Source organism: Nansenia antarctica (genome assembly GCF_963989245.1).
Source record: "Nansenia antarctica genome assembly, chromosome: 7".
NCBI lineage: Eukaryota > Metazoa > Chordata > Actinopteri > Argentiniformes > Microstomatidae > Nansenia > Nansenia antarctica.
In genome coordinates, this window is record NC_137677.1 from 60,058,987 (window position 1) to 60,073,520 (window position 14,534).

General features: G+C 44.5%; 3 protein-coding genes across 3 annotated transcripts; 2 read left to right on the forward strand and 1 right to left on the reverse strand.

The window, feature by feature from the left end:
* Nucleotides 1-2,571: 2,571 nt before the first annotated feature.
* On the forward strand, nt 2,572-3,321 carry LOC308161416 (gamma-crystallin M2-like; the record flags this gene model as incomplete). The annotated part of the gene is made up of 2 exons (XM_080535432.1): nt 2,572-2,835; nt 3,037-3,321. The coding sequence occupies 2 exons, from the start codon at nt 2,572-2,574 to the stop codon at nt 3,319-3,321; spliced, it is 549 nt and encodes a 182-aa protein (XP_080391558.1).
* Nucleotides 3,322-6,491: 3,170 nt separating this feature from the next.
* On the forward strand, nt 6,492-7,136 carry LOC308161415 (gamma-crystallin M2-like; the record flags this gene model as incomplete). Its single annotated transcript, XM_080535431.1, has 2 exons — nt 6,492-6,755; nt 6,852-7,136. 2 exons carry the CDS (start codon nt 6,492-6,494, stop codon nt 7,134-7,136), a joined length of 549 nt encoding a protein of 182 aa, XP_080391557.1.
* Nucleotides 7,137-9,145: 2,009 nt separating this feature from the next.
* Nucleotides 9,146-14,101, reverse strand: drc2 (dynein regulatory complex subunit 2; the record flags this gene model as incomplete). The annotated part of the gene is made up of 8 exons (XM_080535429.1): nt 9,146-9,463; nt 9,777-9,929; nt 10,211-10,429; nt 10,772-10,969; nt 12,681-12,819; nt 13,004-13,173; nt 13,625-13,792; nt 13,955-14,101. The coding sequence occupies 8 exons, from the start codon at nt 14,099-14,101 to the stop codon at nt 9,146-9,148; spliced, it is 1,512 nt and encodes a 503-aa protein (XP_080391555.1).
* Nucleotides 14,102-14,534: the final 433 nt, after the last annotated feature.

A 14,534-nucleotide genomic window follows, 5' to 3' on the forward strand; every position in this document is an offset into this window, starting at 1 on the left:
TTACAGCTGCAAAATTCACTGGACAGGTGAATTATCCGTCTGCAAAATTACTGAAAAGCAGCCAACTGAAGTCTTCGTTAGCATCATTAGCAACAAGCAGGCCTGAGCCTTGGGCTTGTATGACTAAACAACGCCGAGATAAGAGTCAGAGGCGCCGGTCAAAACGCACGGAACAAGACGTGGAGCGGCGAGCTGGCATAACTCCAAAGGCCTAAGAAAAATTACATATCGACTGTCTTCCTAACATTACGGTCTCAGATATAATCCCTGTACTCTGCCACTCACAGCCGACACAGAGACCAAACACAAAACCACTCTAGCTAGCAGTTGTCAATGCTAGATCTTTAGCTAAGAAATCTCTATTAATCAAAGACTTGATTACCTCCTATGAACTTAATTTCTTATTTATTACTGAAACTTGGTTAGAAAAAGATAACAAGGCACCAATTCTTATTGGGTCAGCCCCCCCCCCCCATCCCATTTTAGAACCTTCGATGTTGTTAGATCCCATAATAAAGGAGGTGGAATCGTCTCCTTTTTCAGAATGAATGAATGAATGAATGAATGGTCTTTATTGTCATTGCTATAGTACAGGTACCAAACAACGAAATTTAGGAGGGGTGGCTCCCCTGGTGTTAGGAAAGAAAAAAGAAGAAAAAAAAAAAGTTACAAAAACACAAGAAGGGAAGGAGCTGGTTTACATAAATAAAGGCTATGTACACTATCCACTATACTATACTGTACAGATAGACGACTAGGGTTGTCATATTGCACATAGTGTTACTGCACATTTATTTAAAGTGTCGCAGTTTGCAGGCTTGAAATGTACATATTTGTGCCTCAGCACTACACCTGATTTTTTCAGTCCAGCAGCTGCCATCAATCCGTCCAGACTGTCCAGGGCCCAGAACCTAGGTCTTTGCTGTGTTCAGGGCCTGGATGGCCCTGGGGTAGAAGCTGTTCTAACAGTTTTAACTGCAAACAGACATCGTTTAGATCATTTTTTTTTACATTTCAATATCTTTCAGTTGTTTATAAATGCTCCCCTAGAATCCTCTTCATCATTCTATACAGACCACCATGGACCTAACATGGACAGACGGTATTATGGTTAACCAATGTTTGACTGTGGGGAGGCTGTGGCGCAGGAGGTGATTGCAAGGTCGGCAGATCGGCGGTTCGAGCTCCGGCTGGCGACATGTTGAAGTGTCCTTGGGCAAGACACTGAACCCCAATTTGCTCCCAGTGAGTGGGCCGGCGTCTTGCATGGGAGCTTGCCGCCATTGGTGTGTGAATGTCTGTCTGAATGGGTGAATGAGAGGCCGTTGTAAAGCGCTTTGGATAAAGGCAGTGCAGTCCATTTACCATTTACCAATGAATAGCCTCCCTAAGCCTTTCAACTGGGCTGGAAATGCCACGTTGAGTGACCCACAGTTAATACAGCGTAAACACAGAAAGAGGAACCCCCCATAGAGATAGTAGTGAGGTGGATGCAATACACATTATCTGTTAGGATAATGCATATACAGTCATGACCAAAACTATTGGCACCCCTGCACTTCTGTCAGGTAATGGCCCCACTTCTCCCTGAAAATGCTTTCTATTACAAATACTTTCATATTCACATGTTTATTTCTTTTGTTTGCATTGGAACGACACAAAACATTTTAGAAAAAAAGCCAAATCTGACATCATTCCAAACAGAACTCCAAAAATGGAGTAGACAAAATGATTGGCACCCTCAACTTAGACAGACAGACCGATACAAGGATAGAAGGATATAGATAGATAGATAGATAGATAGATAGATAGATAGATAGATAGATAGATAGATAGATAGACAGACAGATAGACAGATAGACAGATAGACAGATCTATAGAAAACATTTCAAAGGTCACTGTTCAGCTGTCACAAGGCTTGATATCAACATTGGATGAATGGGTGACTGATGGAAAATGACTTGTGACAACTTGTTGCCCTCCGTTTAGACAACAGTCTATAACAGGAAGTAGGAGGCATCTGAAGAGAATAACCAATCAATACGTTTAGGCCCTGTGACAACCAATACGATAGTGGGAGGTTCGAGAACATCTGATGAAAATGCATTGAACACTATGTATGATTGTATGAATACTATGATAGATAGATAGATAGATAGATAGATAGATAGATAGATAGATAGATAGATAGATAGATAGATAGATAGACAGATAGATAGATAGATACTGTATATAGATAGATAGATCGATGCAGTAGATAGATAGATTGATTGATACAATGGAGAGATGGATGGATGGATGGATAGATGGATAGATGGATAGATGGATAGATGGATAGATGGATAGATGGATGAATGGATGGATGGATGGATGGATAGATAGATAGATAGATAGTTGAATGGGTGGGTGTGTGGGTAGGTGGGTGGGTAGGTAGATAGGTAGCTAGGTGGATGGGTACACAAGGCTAGTCGCTGACTCAGAGCCTCTCTCTCTCTCCAAACAATGGCAGAGGCCCCTGGTCCCACAGGTATAAAATGGAGGGCTTCCCAACAGCTAACCACCACTAGCAACATGACTTCCAACATGAACATGGGAAAGATCACCTTCTACGAGGAGAGGAACTTCGGCGGCCGCTCCTACGACTGTATGAGCGACTGTTCCGACATGTCCTCCTACATGAGCCGCTGCCAGTCCTGCAGGGTGCACAACGGCTGCTGGATGGCCTATGAGCGCAACAACTACATGGGCAACCAGTGGTTCTTCAGGAAGGGCGAGTACTCCGACTACAACAACATGTTCAACTGGAACATGAGTTCCTGCCGTTACATCCCCATGGTATGTCCATACAACCATCTACTGTATCTATCTATCTGTCTATCTGTCTGTCTGTCTGTCTGTCTGTCTGTCTGTCTGTCTGTCTGTCTGTCTGTCTGTCTGTCTGTCTATCTGTCTGTCTATCTATCTATCTATCTATCTATCTATCTATCTATCTATCCATCCTCCCACTAAACCCATGTCTTCCTGATCCCATTGCAGCACAGGGGCAACTACAGGATGAAGATCTATGAGAGGGAGAGCTTCGGAGGTCAGATGCATGAGATGATGGACGACTGTGACAACATCATGGACCGCTACCAGATGAACAACTGCATGTCCTGCAATGTGATGGACGGCCACTGGCTCATGTACGAGCAGCCCAACTATATGGGCAGGCAGTGGTACATGAGGCCCGGCGAGTACAGGAACTTCAGTCAGATGTGCCACGGCCACAACAACATGAGGTTCATGTCCATGAGGCGCATCATGGATAACTGGTACTAGATGTTGCTTGATTGGCTCTTCGAGAGATCTAAAACACATTGAATAAAGTTTTTTTTTTAAATGTGAATTTTGAAGTATGTTTTGTTTTTTTTAAAAAGTGTACGATGATAACACACACATACACACACGTGGGAATGCATGTACACACACACACAGTTCTCTCTCTCTCTCTCTCTCACACTCGCTATCTCTCTCTATGCTTCCAGTTGTAGAATGACAGTAGACATGCTTCTCGCTCACCCCCCCATTGCTTTTTTTGCTTCTATTTTCTATTTGCTTCTATTTATTTTTATTATTATTTTTCTGCTGTAATCGCTACACTAATGGTTCTCCACCCACGCAAGCCTTTGAAGAGGATTACGATCAAAATTCACACTTCCCAAAGCTGACGAGGCAGTTTACAGCTGCAAAATTCACTGGACAGGTGAATTATCCGTCTGCAAAATCACTGAAAAGCAGCCAACTGAAGTCTTCGTTAGCATCATTAGCAACAAACAGGCCTGAGCCTTGGGCTTGTATGACTAAACAACGCAGAGATAAGAGTCAGAGGCGCCGGTCAAAACGCACGGAACAAGACATGGAGCGGCGAGCTGGCATAACTCCAAAGGCCTAAGAAAAATTACATATCGACTGTCTTCCTAACATTACGGTCTCAGATATAATCCCTGTACTCTGCCACTCACAGCCGACACAGAGACCAAACACAAAACCACTCTAGCTAGCAGTTGTCAATGCTAGATCTTTAGCTAAGAAATCTCTATTAATCAAAGACTTGATTACCTCCTATGAACTTAATTTCTTATTTATTACTGAAACTTGGTTAGAAAAAGATAAGAAGGCACCAATTCTTATTGGGTCAGCCCCCCCCCCATCCCATTTTAGAACCTTCGATGTTGTTAGATCCCATAAGAAAGGAGGTGGAATCGTCTCCTTTTTCAGAGACAGTTTTAACTGCAAACAGACATCGTTTAGATAATTTTTTAACATTTCAATATCTTTCAGTTGTTTATAAATGCTCCCCTAGAATCCTCTTCATCATTCTATACAGACCACCATGGACCTAACATGGACAGACGGTATTATGGTTAACCAATGTTTGACTGTGGGGAGGCTGTGGCGCAGGAGGTAGAGCTGCCGTCTAATGATTGCAAAGTCGGCAGATCGGCGGTTCGAGCTCCGGCTGGCGACATGTTGAAGTGTCCTTGGGCAAGACACTGAACCCCAATTTGCTCCCAAGTGAGTGGGCCGGCGTCTTGCATGGTAGCTTGCCGCCATTGGTGTGTGAATTTCTGTGTGAATGGGTGAATGAGAGGCCGTTGTAAAGCGCTTTGGATAAAGGCGCTATATAAGTGCAGTCTATTTAATATTTACCAATGAATAGCCTCCCTAAGCCTTTCAACTGGGCTGGAAATGCCACGTTGAGTGACCCACAGTTAATACAGCGGAAACACAGAAAGAGGAACTCCGCATAGAGATAGTAGTGAGGTGGATGCAATACACATTGGGCCGGTTTCAGAGACAAGGCTTAAGACTAGTCCTGGACTAAATCACACTTTCAATGTAAAATCTCCATTGAAGATGTTTTTTAGTCTAGGACTAGGCTTAAGCCTTGTCTGTGAAACCGGCCCATAATCTGTTAGGATAATGCATATACAGTCATGACCAAAACTATTGGCACCCCGCACTTCTGTCAGGTAATGCCCCCACTTCTCCCTGAAAATGCTTTCTATTACAAATACTTTCATATTCACATGTTTATTTATTTTGTTTGTATTAGAACGACACAAAAAAATGGAGAAAAAAAGCCAAATCTGACATCATTCCACACAGAACTCCAAAAATGGAGTAGACAAAATGATTGGCACCCTCAACTTAGACAGACAGACAGACCGATAGAAGGATAGAAGGATATATAGATAGATAGATAGATAGATAGACAGATAGATAGACAGATAGATAGAAAACATTTCAAAGGTCACTGTTCACCTGTCACAAGGCTTGATATCAAAATTGGATGAATGGGTGACTGATGGAAAATGACTTGTGACAACTTGTTGCCCTCCGTTTAGACAACAGTCTATAACAGGAAGTAGGAGGCATCTGAAGAGAATAACCAATCAATACGTTTAGGCCCTGTGACAACCAATACGATAGTGGGAGGTTCGAGAACATCTGATGAAAATGCATTGAACACTATGTATGATTGTATGAAGATCAGTTCAACTCCTTTGTTATGACAATAAAGACCTGTATCTGATGTCATTCTGGTATTCCGCGAAGATTCTTATTTGCAACTACAATAGATAGATAGATAGATAGATAGATAGATAGATAGATAGATAGATAGATAGATAGATAGATAGATAGATAGATAGATAGATAGATAGATAGATAGTTCGATGCAGTAGATAGATAGATAGATTGATTGATTGATTGATACAATGGAAAGATGGATGGATGGATGGATGGATAGATGGATACCAGACACATACACACACGTGGGAATGCATGTACACACACACAGTTCTCTCTCTCTCTCTATGCTTCCAGTTGTAGAATGACAGTAGACATGCTTCTCGCTCACCCCCCCATTGCTTTTTTTGCTTCTATTGTCTATTTGCTTCTATTTCATTTTATTTATTTTTTAGATAGATAGATAGATCGATGCAGTAGATAGATAGATAGATTGATTGATTGATTGATACAATGGAAAGATGGATGGATGGATGGATGGATAGATGGATAACACACACATACACACACGTGGGAATGCATGTACACACACACAGTTCTCTCTCTCTATGCTTCCAGTTGTAGATAGATGGATAGATGGATAGATGGATAGATGGATAGATGGATAGATGGATAGATGGATAGATGGATAGATGGATGAATGGATGGATGGATAGATGGATAGATGGATAGATGGATAGATGGATGAATGGATGGATGGATGGATGGATAGATACTGTAGATAGATAGATAGTTGAATGGGTGGGTGTGTGGGTAGGTGGGTGGGTAGGTAGATAGGTAGGTAGCTAGGTTGATGGGTACACAAGGCTAGTCGCTGACTCAGAGCCTCTCTCTCTCTCCAAACAATGGCAGAGGCCCCTGGTCCCACAGGTATAAAATGGAGGGCTTCCCAACAGCTAACCACCACCACTAGCAACATGACTTCCAACATGAACATGGGAAAGATCACCTTCTACGAGGAGAGGAACTTCGGCGGCCGCTCCTACGACTGTATGAGCGACTGTTCCGACATGTCCTCCTACATGAGCCGCTGCCAGTCCTGCAGGGTGCACAACGGCTGCTGGATGGCCTATGAGCGCAACAACTACATGGGCAACCAGTGGTTCTTCAGGAAGGGCGAGTACTCCGACTACAACAACATGTTCAACTGGAACATGAGTTCCTGCCGTTACATCCCCATGGTAAGTCCATACAACCATCTATCTATCTATCTATCAATCTATCTATCTATCTATCTATCCTCCCACTAAACCCATGTCTTCCTGATCCCATTGCAGCACAGGGGCAACTACAGGATGAAGATCTATGAGAGGGAGAGCTTCGGAGGTCAGATGCACGAGATGATGGACGACTGTGACAACATCATGGACCGCTACCAGATGAACAACTGCATGTCCTGCAACGTGATGGACGGCCACTGGCTCATGTACGAGCAGCCCAACTACATGGGCAGGCAGTGGTACATGAGGCCCGGCGAGTACAGGAACTTCAGTCAGATGTGCCATGGCCACAACAACATGAGGTTCATGTCCATGAGGCGCATCATGGATAACTGGTACTAGATGTTGCTTGATTGGCTCTTCGAGAGATCTAAAACACATTGAATAAAAATGTTTAAGAAAATGTGAATTTTGAAGTTGTATGTTTTGTTTTTTTACAAAGTTTACGATGATAACACACACATACACACACGTGGGAATCAGTGGAGGCTGGTGACTTCCAGAATTGAGGAGGCCAATTTTTTTTCCGCTTGCTCGCTTCACTCGCGATGGAATGTTCCCTGTTCTTCTTATCTGTCTTTGTTAAAAATTATTAATTTGTGTTTGGCGGTACTGAAGGGATTGGGACACTCTCAGGATGGTGGATGAAGCAGCTTTTATTGCCTGCACAATGGGTCATCAAATAAACAAAACAATTGGCATGAATCTCTGGTCCGCCTGCAGCAGCTATTGTCCCTTCTGCTCAGGCTCACAACATTCACCACAACATACTACATACAATCAATGACATGTCAAAAGCACTCAAACACTATGTCAATCAGACACACAACATACAATTCAGAACAATACTTCATCCATTTCTAATATTTATCCTGCAGAACAGCACTCATACACGCGTGTGGCGGAAAAAGGTACTACACGGAGGCCAGGCCTCCTCTGCCCACCCATTTTCAGTGATTTGGCCAATCACATATTGCCATGCAAAAATGTGCATTACATTGACTTCTATGAGAAACCACTTTCCTAGAGGAGGCCTGGCCTCCGTGTAGTACCTCCTCGTCTCGTCTCCTTTTTCAGAGACAGTTTTAACTGCAAACAGACATCGTTTAGATAATTTTTTAACATTTCAATATCTTTCAGTTGTTTATAAATGCTCCCCTAGAATCCTCTTCATCATTCTATACAGACCACCATGGACCTAACATGGACAGACGGTATTATGGTTAACCAATGTTTGACTGTGGGGAGGCTGTGGCGCAGGAGGTAGAGCTGCCGTCTAATGATTGCAAAGTCGGCAGATCGGCGGTTCGAGCTCCGGCTGGCGACATGTTGAAGTGTCCTTGGGCAAGACACTGAACCCCAATTTGCTCCCAGTGAGTGGGCCGGCGTCTTGCATGGTAGCTTGCCGCCATTGGTGTGTGAATTTCTGTGTGAATGGGTGAATGAGAGGCCGTTGTAAAGCGCTTTGGATAAAGGCGCTATATAAGTGCAGTCCATTTACCATTTACCAATGAATAGCCTCCCTAAGCCTTTCAACTGGGCTGGAAATGCCACGTTGAGTGACCCACAGTTAATACAGCGGAAACACAGAAAGAGGAACTCCGCATAGAGATAGTAGTGAGGTGGATGCAATACACATTATCTGTTAGGATAATGCATATACAGTCATGACCAAAACTGGGCTGTTGGTTGTGAGTCTGCTTTATGTTGCAGGAGAAGCAGACTCAGGCCTTGTCCACACCAATACGTTTTTTTGATAAACGTGGATTTTTATATTCGTTTTGGGCGGTTCGTCCACATGCAAACAAGTTTTTGCTCCCTGAATACAAACATTTCTTTTTTTTTTTGCTTTCATACAACAGTTCCACAGCGCCATTTATTAGTTAACAGTAATAAGCGACAACAGATTATGATTTGTCTGTTTATTTAATCATTTATTTTGGCTCCGCCAACAAAAAATAGTTCTGCAACTGAACTTCAACTGTACTGTTGCCTAGTAACCCGAACACAAACATCCACAGGCTAGCTACTTTGTATTAACGGTCATTTAATAGAACACCTGAGTGATTACATTATAGTTAAAAGTCCCAGTGCTGTTATACTGTATATCGGCACTCATGGAATGCCTCTTGTCCAATCAAATTACTTGGTCGGAACTAACTGTTGTATACTTTTCTATAAAGGCAAAAGTAATAGTGGTAACAGTAATAGCCTCTTCACCGTTACAAATCAATTCACCCAACATTAAAACAGAGTTCAACATCCACATGACTGTCAAAGTTACAGAGTCAACTCTAGCTAGCCAGTTCATAGTTTTCCTTTTTCTATAGTGTGTGTGCGCGTGCGTCCCTCTACAATGTACGCTGCACTACATGTGCCGCCTCGATGACGGTGTGGCGCCTGCGTTGTGCGTCGGGCCGTGGGTGGGACAGCGGGACGGCGGTGGGCGGGACCGCGAGGGTGGCCTGGGACACCATGAGCAGAGGGTTGCGATGGCGGAGGATCTCGTCGCTAACGGAGATGCCGTCCAGGTACTGGCGCAAGAGGGCCTGCAGCTGCTGGTTCTCCCGGGTCAGGTCCCCTCTCTCTCGCTTCAAGCACAGCTGCTCCAGTAGAACCTTGTTGTAACGCTGCCAGAACCGGTCCAGAACTGAGTAGTTCAGCATGGCCTGAGCACAGGAACCATTCAGATTTGAAAGATTAACAATCAAGGAGGCATCAGGCACAATGATCAGATGACCTCATTATTACATTGTGTGTGTGTGTGTGTGTGTGTGTGTGTGTGTGTGTGTGTGTCTGTGTGTGTGTGTGTGTGTCTGTAGTGTGTGTGTGTGTGTGTGTGTAGTGTGTAGTGTGTGTGTGTGTGTGTGTCTGTGTGTGTGTAGTGTGTGTGTGTGTGTGTGTGTCTGTGTGTGTGTGTCTGTGTGTGTAGTGTGTGTGTCTGTAGTGTGTGTGTGTGTGTGTGCGCACACAATCTACTACCTTTGCCAGTTCCTCAGATGGTGGTTCCTTAGCATTATCCCTCTCCTGCCTCTGCTCCTCAGCGGTGAGAGAGGAGGCGTAGAAAGGCAGGACTTTCTCGTGTTCCGTCTCCAGCTTGCGACACATCTCTGCCAGACGCAGCAGTCTCTCCCCCTGAACCAACGCACCGTCCGACGTGACAGAATGAGGACAGAGAGACTGAGTGTAAATGCCCGAGGGCCTAAGTGAGAGAGAGTGTCGGTGTGACGAGTGAGACTGTCCGTGAAGTGTGAGTGTATGTATACATTAGCACGATCTTAACAGTCAGTTTGTATGTAAAAGCCTATCTGGCCTGTGTGTGTGTGTGTGTGTGTGTGTGTGTGTGTGTGTGTGTGTGTGTGTACTGTAGATACTCAACATCTTTAATCTGTGTGTATGTACTGTATGTTAAGCACCTTAGCAATAACGGCCTGCAGATTCTTGGCTGCGGCGCTACTGTGGACAGTGAGGTTAACAAGCTGGCTCCTCTCGGCTGCTCGGGCCCGACTCAGCTGGGCCTTGAGCTGGCGCGCCTGCAGGGTCACCTCCTCTCGGGTGTGCCTCAGGCCCCGCGCCACCCCCTCACTCTCCCTCTGGCTGGAGTTGAGGCTGGAGCGCAGCGCCGAGATGGAGTCCTGGGGGAGGAGAAGGGAAATGATGTACATTATACATTTATGAAGGAGGAGACACCACACGCAGATCCACTGAGGTAGAGCAGCACTCATACTCATGTACACACACAGACACACACACACACACACACACACACAGACAGAGACACTCAGTAGAGGGTAGAGCAACGGTCATGAGATACTCTTGATTATGATTTATAATATTAGGAGACATCCATTTTCACATGACACTGTTGACACAAAATGTACTCAACTACATACCAGGAACACTTTGACTATATCTGCCTTGCTGTGTACAGTGGCAGCTGCTCTCTTCATGGTGGTCATCAACCTCCCTGCACTGACCTGCATCTTTTGCAGCCTCCTCATCTGCGTGTCGATTTCCTGGGCGCTGCGCTGGTCGCGGGCACGCAGTGACTCAAAGGCGATGTGGCGGTCCTCCGTTGCTTCGTTGTAACTGCGGTGGGCCTGCACGAATTGACACCACAGGCCTTCTACCGTCCCCTCCAGCTGGATGCGTAGCGCGTGCTTCTCCTCGATGTTCTAATGAGAGAGGGGCAGGAGGTCACGGTCATTCAAAGCCCCTGACAGCTGGTTAGTAGTTAGGGTTAGGGTTGTTTTTGTTTATTTAAACATGTTTTTAGGGCATTTCTGCTTTATTGGGATAGAGACAGTAGAGATTGACAGTAAGGATGGGTGAGAGAGAGGAGGGGTGACATGGAGGATAGGTCGATGGCCTGAATCAAATCAGGAACCCTGCAATTACATGGCATGTGCCTTACGGCTCGAACACATCGCCAACGTCTATATCAGCAGCGTCTGTGCATGGTGGAACTGCTGCGGCTCTCACGCTTGCGGCTCCCATACAGACAGCGTTTCTGTTGTGGCTCTACTGCGGAGCTGCTACTGACAGCTCTATCTTTGTATATTGAGTTTGCCTTTGATAATGGCCATCAATAATATAATGTTTAATTTCACTTCATTATAAATGTCATTTATATTTATATTTATTTTTTATGTAACTTTACTTTTGTAAGACTTGCTAGACTAGATGTAGTTACTTTAAATAATTGAATTTAAATAAATAAATTTAGATTAGCCTACTTGTCTATTTGTTATTGGTTTTAATATTTCACAATCGTTCCAACGACATGTCATTTCACATGGCTTTGATCGCAACATAAGCAAGATGGAAATGTATCTGTCACATTGTTGCCGTGGCAAGAGAAAACCGAGATTTGTGGCAAAAGAAACCAGCAAAAGATTTTGGTTTACCCAATAAACCAGAGAAGGGGCTTTTCACCATCTTGTGGCTGAACAGGAAAAACACGTCAGGAATCAGGAAACATATGTGAAGTACTTCAGAATGAGTACAATGGATCAATGGTTTTCGTTTACCCTCGTTCAGGGAGAGAGGGACAGAGAGAGAGAGAGAAACCGCAGGAAAAATACTGTCCTTCACCTGATGTTCTTTTACATAATATAATTATAGCCTATTTGGGGTTTCTGCTATGACTGGCTTTTGATTTAAAATAGATATTGTGTTGATTATTTTTTCAAAAAGAAAAAAAGTTTTCTTTTAAAAAAGAAGAGATTTGGTGAGGCTGCATTATCATTTTATACACCCAAATTGTGGAATGCACTGCCAGTTTACATTAGGGATGCAACCTCAGCTAATATGTTCAAGTCAAGACTAAAAATATTGCTTTTAATATGACTTTAATTACTAAATAATTAAATTATGAATATATAATGATTGGAGCACTTTGAGCTGCAACATTTGCAGGAAAAGCGCTATACAAATAAAAATGTATTATTATTATTATTATTATTATTATATTATGACATATTTACAGATGTAGAAAATGTAGTATATGTTGCTGGTATGATATCAATATGACTATCAACAGATAATTTTAACGCTAGATGGCGTGTCGTGGCAGCAAGCGTGAGTGAGACGCGCGTCTCACATGGTCTGCTCTAACCCGTTAACATGGCAGTCGAAATGAAATGCACACGTGCGGTTGAGGTACAGGTCGGCGTGTGCCCCGGGCTTTAGTGAGCTACGCCACCCAGGGCCTGCGGCTGGTTAGTAGTTGTATTGTTTTGCTCATAGTGATGAGGTTAGGAGAGGGGCCATCCAGAGGACAAAAGAAACTCTTATATTACTAACACATGATTGAAACCTCATGTCCATAACAGGATCAGTAAAGAATTGACTAATTCTATTGTAAGGTGTCAGGTCATCACCTACCCTGTTTTTGATATCATCTCTGGTGCTCTGGTAGTCCTGTCTGGCCTCACCGTCCACCTCAGAGTAATACTGCTCCATGGCGAAGTTCACATCCTCCAGGTAAGCACACTCCTGCTGGTTCTGAGTCAGGACCTTCTCTCTGTAAAACACACACACAGACACACACACACACACACACACAGCTAGTACGATCATTCATTTCCACAGCTTTAAAAAGTGTGTTTGAGAGACACACGCGCACACACGCGCACACACACACACGCACACACGCACACACACACACACACACACACACACACACACACACACACACACACACACACCTCTCAGAGTTAAACTCGGAGCTCAGTCCCTCCAGGCTGCTGTTCCACTGCTGCTCCAGGGAGGCCAGCCGGCCCTTCTGCAGCGCCAGCAGACGGTCCACACCCTGCAGGTGAGAGCGCAGGGCCTGGGACGACTGCTGCTCCGCCTCGCCCAGGTCACACACCAAACACTACAACACACACAGGGGGGGAGGGAGACGGGAGGGGGGAGAGGGAGAGAGAGAGACACATAGAGAGAGAGAGGGGGGGGGGGGGGAGAGGGAGAGAGACACATAGAGAGAGAGAGGGGGGGAGGGAGAGGGAGAGAGACACATAGAGAGAGAGGGAGGGGGGGAGGGAGAGAGAAAGGGGGGGAGAGACAGAGAGAGAGGGGGTAGAGAGAGAGAGAAAGAGAGACATAGAGAGAGAGGGGGGGAGAGAGAGAGACATAGAGAGAGAGGGGGGGAGAGGGAGAGAGCGAGGGGGGAGGAGAGGGGGGGGGAGAGAGGGGGAGAGAGAGGGGGAGAGAGATGTCCCTCAGTCACACACACCTCATGTACTTAAACAATTTAAAAAAAGTAATATCAACATTAGGAGAGTTTCTGTGACCCACAGAAGTTTATGGCAAAGGAAACATCTCACCTTGATGACACTGTCCTTGCGATCCAGCACCCTCTCAAAGGTCTGGCTGAGCACAGCGATGTCGCTGCGCAGCTCGGCTGCCCGTGTCTGACGGAGAACTGCTCGCCACTGCTGCGTCAGCTTGTGCAAGTTCACTGCGCTGTTCCTCTCCTCCTTCTGCAGCTTATCCTGGTTATGAGAAGAAAGGGTGGAGTATAAGCCAGAGGATGGTAGAAGATGGGGGGGGGGGGGCGCGAAAGGAGAGCAAGAGAATTGGCTAGAGTAGAGGAAAAGTCTCTGGCAGCATTTGGATAGTGAGAATTGCCACCTGAATTGCCTTGATCATCTTACCTTGAGGAACTGAGAAAGCATGTCCTCCTTCCTTCTGACCAGCTCCTCCTCTGCCTGGGCCCTCTGCTGCATGACCAGGAGCCTCTCCTCCTCCGTCATCCCTGCCTGCTTCCCCCCTCCACCTTTCTTTGCCGCTTTCTTTGGCATCGTTTCCTCTCCCTAGTCTATGGCTTCTCTGGTGCACCGCTCTGGCCCACTTAGAATAGAATAGAATAGGATAGAATAGAATATACTTTATTGTCCTTGTACAGTTGCCTATACAATGAAATTGTAGTGGTTCTTCTGAAGGTGCAAAACAGAAAAACAACAAATATTACACAATATTAATAAGTGAAAATGCTATAAAACAAGCTAAGAGACAATGAGGTCCGTGGTGTCATAAGTGCAAATAAAGACAACAATCTTAAGAAAGAAAAAAAAAAAGAAGAAAAAAAAAGCTAAAAGACAAAAAAAGTGGCGTTATAATACTAAAATAATACTGTAAAAATATATAAATATATAAATAGAATAGAATTATTGCACATTTTTCACCTGAAGATGAACATTTATGAACATTTATGTCTACAGGTATGTCTTATAA